Genomic DNA, 6,000 nt, shown 5'->3' on the forward strand with positions numbered 1-6,000 from the left:
CAGCCTAGCGAGCCCTAGTTAACATTCTCCCATAAACCAGGACCCTGGGTGCTTTATGTCTTGTGATAGAAAGTGGATAAAACGTCAACTACGATTATTTTGTCTAGAGGCAGAGAAACTAACAGCCTGGCCCACTTCCTCCGCCCCTCATCCTCCATCGGTCAGGGAAACCCCACTGGAGATAGGTCAACCCTGCCCTCTCAGGGCCCTGCCCATCTGGGAACAGCTGGCTCCAGCTGTGTTCAGAGCATCCGAAGAATAGCATCCCCGCCTCCAACTCGCCGGGTGGAGGCCCAAACTACAGGGTGGGGGTGAGATAGGGCTCAATCCTTGGGCACTCCCATCACCCCTGCGATGGGAGGGAGAGAGGTTGGTTGTTCGGGCCGCCTGAGTGCCCAGCGAGGGCCCTTGAAAGGAGGGTGAGTGGGAGAGCGAACAGGATTGGGAGGCGGGGGCGGGCTCTCGGGTTCCTGGGTCCAGCTCCAGGCTTTTTCTGCCATCTCCTCCTCCTCCTCCTCCCGGCCCCGCCTCCTTCCTCTCGCCCTCCCCCTCCCCTTTTAAGAGTGGCCCGCTGCTGCCTCTCTTGTCGATCATCCCTAGGGGGGCCACCGCAGGGGATGGCTGCTCAGCGGCTCGGCAAGCGGGTCCTGAGCAAGCTGCAGTCGCCCTCCCGGGCCGGGGGCAGCCCTGGCAATAGCCCCGGGGGTCTGCAGAAGCGACACGCCCGAGTTACGGTCAAGTACGACCGGCGGGAGCTCCAACGGCGGCTGGACGTGGAGAAATGGATTGACGGTCGTCTGGAGGAGCTGTACCAGGGCCGGGTGAGGCCGGAGCCCCCGGGAGGGGGCGGGGTTTCGGATCAGGGGTGTGGAGCCCACTGGGATGGGGAGAAGGATGCGGGGCACCCCAAGCCCGGGGAGGCTGTCGTTTACCTTGCCTTCCCAGACGCTTTCCAAAGGGCTCTTAATAAGGGCCTTTACAACGTTAGAATGGACTTATCTATGGATCTTCGAAGGTCAGAACCGGAAGGAACTCTGAGAATATTGTTAACAGAACCTCGGCCCGCCCGGTCTCCCCCTCCCCCCCATTTGGCAGATAAAGAAACTGAGGCTCAGAGAATCCAAACTTGAACCAGAAGGAAGGGATTGTCTTCCCCTCTTCACTGTCTATCCGGGGCTGTCCCCTTCAATGTTTTCTCCCTCGAGATTTGCTTTGGTCACTAGGGCCCAGCCTACCCCACCCTCCCTTATCTTCTCCCTAGTCATTCCCCCATCATCCATCCATCCCAACACGCCCATCCCATGACTGTGGCCGGGGGCAGGGGAAGACCTGGAGGGGAACAGAAATGATGTGGATAAAGTGCTCACATAGACAGGTATCCACACATCCAGTGCCAACGGTAATGGTGGCAGCATGGGCACTGGGTGACACAGACACATCTGGAGACCTGAACGCACTCACAGGCACCCTGCCCTAAAGAAGTAGCTTCGGATTAACAGAGTAAAACACCCAAAGGCGCAAGGAGGTACATGCACAGGGGCCCTGGCCCTGAAGGGACGCCCGAAGCACACAAGTTCACCCCTGCGGACCCCCCCACCCCGATCTCTGGTCAGAGGGGACACTACAGCCGGCTTCCTGATTCTGGCCAGTCTCCCCAGCCAGCAGGAACCTATGTAAACAACACTTCTTTCTGCCTGGAGCAGGATGAGAATGTTTTGGTGTTTGGGGGAAGGACTGGAAGATTTCCAGAAGGCAGAACGCTTGATCTCCCAGTCTGATGCAGGGGGAGGGAGGGAAGTAGAGCCAGGAGACTACGATTTCCACCCCCCATCTCTCCTACCTCCTGACAGCCCTAGCCTCTCCCTGCTTGCCCCAGCTCCTGTCTTCCTTTCCTGGGGCACAGCTGGGTCCTATCCCTGGAAGCTGGCAGGAGGCCAGACCGAAGCCTGGGCAGATAGCCCAAAGCCCAGTGCTAAGAACTGCCAGGTGCCCCCCAATCCTCCTCTCTCTCCAGTAGGGTGATCAGAGACAACAGGGACCTCTCCTGGAGACAAACAGCATCATCTTGGGCTGGCTGAGAGGTGCCGGAATGACTTCGTGTCACCTCTTGAATTTTTAGGCTGAGTGCCCTCTCTTCCATTCCCACTCCCAGAGTCCCAAGGGAACCCAGGCATCCTGGAGCTGTGATCCACAGGAACAGCTTCAGTTCCATTCCACTCTCCCTTCCCCCGCCTCTCTCCTTCCCCAGCTCAGACTTTTCCATGAAAGGGCAGAGTCAGGGGCCTCTGGCTGGGGACCCAGGAGACTTATCTCTCTCCACCCCCACCCCCAACCTCAAATCCGGGCCCCTGGCACTCCCAGGCAGGACTGAGCCTGCTTCCTGGCTGGCTCTGGGATTCCAGCTTGGACATTGTATTCCTCTGCCCCCCCCATCTGCCCTGCAGACCCCTCTGCCTCCCCCACACACACATTCTTCATTGTGGGAAGTTCCCAGGATGGTCTGGGATCATTTTAACCTCTTCCCACCCTTCCAGGATAAGTAGGCTCAGAGGAATAGATGTAGGGAGGGTGACTTAGATTTGGGTATGACTGTCCAAGCCCTTCTAAACCCACCCAGCGGGAGCCAGAGCTGTGGGCAGAGCTAGGGAGCTTCCTGACCAAGAAGATCAAGTTTCTGAAGTGAAAAGCTCTCAGAAGTCGGAAGGAAGCAGCCACAGTCACAGGGAGACCTCGGTGGTGATGGTGGGGGGCGGCATTGTGTGTGCTGGGGGGGGGGGGTTGGCACCTCCCCCCCTCAGTGCTTGGCCCAGATGGTCACGCCTGGTAGTACCGTCTCTGCATAGCACATGCCTCTGCCTGGAGGGAGAACTGGTCAGCTGGTCATCCCCGCCACCCAGGAAGGAGCCCTGCCGTTTTCTGGGTCCCAGAGGGTCAGGAGGTGGAAGAGGGAGGGAGAAAAGGAAGAGAAAGGTGAGAGACTTGGGGGATCCCCAAACCCTAACTTACCCCTGACCTCGCAGGAGGAAGACATGCCTGATGAAGTCAATATTGATGAATTATTGGAACTAGAGAATGAAGAGGAGAGAAGCAGAAAAATTCAGGTGGGCATCTCTTCCCCCATTAAAATGGAAGGTCCTTAAGAGGAGGGATTGTCTCATTCTGTATCCCTGGTGCTTAGCGCAGTGCCTGGAACTTGATAGGCTGTTAATAAATGTTAGTGATTGACTGCAGAGGGAGCAAGAGATGGAAAGGGGGCTTTAGCGTCTTGGGGGGCAAGGAGTGAGAAAGAGGGAGATCCCCCCCCCCGGGATAGAGTAAGAGGAGACTACAGGTTAAATGGCTTTGGGGCTATCTTTATGCTTTCCCCTCACTGTTGGGGAGCTCTTCTACATTCTACTTTCACCTCTAAACAACATGATAAACTTCCATTCCCATCTCTCTGAGGGGGTCATGAGGGGCTTGGGGGCAGGGTGGAATTATTTGACTGGGGGAGAGGTTAGTGTGTGGATCTCATATTCTTTTTTTTGGGGGGGGGGTCTCCAGGGAATCTTGAAGTCCTGCAGGAACCCCACAGAGGTAAGCCCTGCCCCTTGTTCTCCAGTGCAGAGAATGAGGCAAGATGGGGCAGGAGATATTCCCTCCATGGCGGAGGCCTGCCTCCCCCAGCATTGTCCGGGCTGTCTCCTTTTTCCTTTCCCCCTGGTCCCAATCTCCCGCCCCAACCTCCTGTCCTCCCCACCCCCTCTATTCCCCTGGCAATCTCTCTGTGCCTTTCTCCCACTCCACCCCCTTTCCACAGCCCATCAATCACTGGAGGCTTGGAGGTGGGGGTGGGGTCAATTTTCTTTTTGCTTCCCTCCTCCCCTGCCTCGCCCTTTCCTCCAGGATTTTATCAAGGAGCTGGTCCTGAAACTTCGGGGGCTTCACAAACAGCCCGGCCTTCCCCGGGGGAGCCCTTCAGATGACTCAGATGGGGGTGGTATGAGTTCAGTCCAAGATCAAGGCAGCCCGGCTCCTCGCTGACGGCCCTTTTCCCTCTGATGCCCTCCAGAGAGATGGTGTATTCCTGTCTCTACGTTCCCCACATCCCTCTGCCCGAGACTATGTTTATAAATTGTATTTTATGTTGTTTTAAAAAGAAAAATGTGTTTGTGGTTCGGGCTTTGACTCCCCTGAGGTTATTTTATCCTTCCCTCCATTCTCTCTCTCTCTCTGCTTTTTTTTCTCCGTCAGCCCTTCCACTCAGCTGTCCCTGGACTAATGGGGACAGATGGAAAATCAATTGAACCCCCACCCCCAGGAGAAGGGAGTATGAGAACAGAGTGCAGCTGGAGTCCCCAGAGACCCCTCAGGCATCCCTACCTCCCAGCTCCTGGCCTGCGCTCCCTCTGTCTTCTTACTCAGTCCCTCCTCCTTTTCCTTCTTGAAGGATGATCTATCAAGTTATCCCAGAATCATAGGCTGAGAGTTGGAAAGCCCTCTCTGTTCCCTGCTCTCCCTCTGGGTTTTCCAGCCCAACCTTCTCATTTATTTAATTGCTAAGGAAACTGAGTGGGAGAGGAAAGGATTTGTTTCCACTTCCTGTTCCCGGTGCCACTGAGAAGTCTCTGGTCAAAATTGGCAAGCTGGAGCTGGGAGCCCCTAGGTACCCATGGGAGGCGGGGGCACCAGAGCTGCTAGGGCATGGCACCCCCAGCAGGGAGACAGAGCCTAATAAGGCATGCAGATGGATGGAGATGGAGCTACTTCCCGATGGAGTTGCCCCTGGGAAGCCCTCTGTGCTACTTCTGAACATTTATTCACAAGAGTCACCCTTCACTTCAGGGACAAAGTCCTGCTGGGGTTATTATCAAACTGGATAAGAATCATGAAGAATGGAGGTGGAGTCAGAGGCTGGGACAGAGAAAATAATAGGCAACTGGTTGTAGGGGACACTGAAAGGGAAACCAGAGGATATAGGATCTTGAGCACGGAACCTAGAACTAGGGTCTAGAACATGTCCTTCCGCCTTCCTTCTATTGCAATTTCCTCTCCCCCCCTTTGTTTTTTTTTTAGAGAAGCAGAAACTGAGGCCCGAGGAAATAAAATGATTTGCCCCAAATCACCTAAATAGTACATTTCAGAGAGTAAGAGACCAGCTCCTGAAGATGGAGGGGAAGGAAAGGGAAGAAAGAAGGAAGAGCTCCCGATTGCCAACACTGGTGACTGAAGGAGGAGCTGTGATGAGGGATGGGGTAGGGAGGGTCATTGAGGGAAGTGGGACGTGAACTGGGGGTACGGGCAAGAATTTAGGGGGCGAAGGACTCGGATGGTGGCCGAGGTTACCGGGACCAGCCCAAGGGTGAGAGGGGAAATGGAAATCTCCATTGATACTATCGAGGTTGGGACGGGACGACCTCAAAAGTTCCCCAGACCCACGTCACGAGGTGTCAGAAGAATTTGCAGGCTTGAACCCATCTCCTAGTCAAGGTGAAAAGTTTTATCGAAAGTTACAGTGTGTACGCCATTTACAAAGCGGGCCAAACTGTGAGAGAATTCAGTCAAGAAACTGAAGCAAGGAGATACACTCATACCCCTTTCAACTACGCTAATTCCGTGGCTCATACTAGGAACAGGGGTTCTCAGTTGATCAAATTTTTACTGACAAACTCCCCAGTCAGCAGGAGTGGCTTATTCACCATGGTCTTAGGAGTGGGGTCTGTGGGGTTTCCTGAGGCCCGAAGCTGTGGGCCAAGGAGCAGTCAGACATGGGCTGTGGGGGGTCTCCTCAGGCAGATTCCAAAGCCAGAGAATCCAGGACCACGTAGAAGCCCCCCCAAGGTCATGGGGTCACAAAATTACATTATATCAATGTGTCTGAGGAGGGGATGGAGAGAAGACTGAGCTTGTGGGAGGGGGAAATAGGAGATGGGGTGAGGGCAGTGAGAAGCCAGAGGGGATCACAGAAGGGGAGAGATACTGAGGGAAGGCTTGGGGGCTTATACGCAAGTCAGTGAATTG

At 55.1% G+C, this 6,000-nt stretch overlaps 1 protein-coding gene across 1 annotated transcript; it reads left to right on the forward strand.

The window, feature by feature from the left end:
- Nucleotides 1-474: 474 nt before the first annotated feature.
- PPP1R14A (protein phosphatase 1 regulatory inhibitor subunit 14A) lies at nt 475-4,160 on the forward strand. The gene is made up of 4 exons (XM_051989118.1): nt 475-821; nt 3,021-3,101; nt 3,544-3,576; nt 3,886-4,160. The coding sequence occupies exons 1-4, from the start codon at nt 618-620 to the stop codon at nt 4,021-4,023; spliced, it is 456 nt and encodes a 151-aa protein (XP_051845078.1). The 5' UTR covers nt 475-617; the 3' UTR covers nt 4,024-4,160.
- The last annotated feature ends 1,840 nt before the right edge of the window (nt 4,161-6,000 follow it).

This window comes from Antechinus flavipes, chromosome 3 (assembly GCF_016432865.1).
Source record: "Antechinus flavipes isolate AdamAnt ecotype Samford, QLD, Australia chromosome 3, AdamAnt_v2, whole genome shotgun sequence".
Classification (NCBI taxonomy): Eukaryota; Metazoa; Chordata; class Mammalia; order Dasyuromorphia; family Dasyuridae; genus Antechinus; species Antechinus flavipes.

Bases quoted from the DNA above. Each gene is read 5' to 3' on its own strand.
- PPP1R14A (XM_051989118.1), top strand. From the start codon at position 618: ATGGCTGCTCAGCGGCTCGGCAAGCGGGTCCTGAGCAAGCTGCAGTCG. The intron at 822-3,020 runs GTGAGGCCGGAG...CTGACCTCGCAG, and splicing joins AGGAGCTGTACCAGGGCCGG to GAGGAAGACATGCCTGATGA. The intron at 3,577-3,885 runs GTAAGCCCTGCC...CCTTTCCTCCAG, and splicing joins CCTGCAGGAACCCCACAGAG to GATTTTATCAAGGAGCTGGT.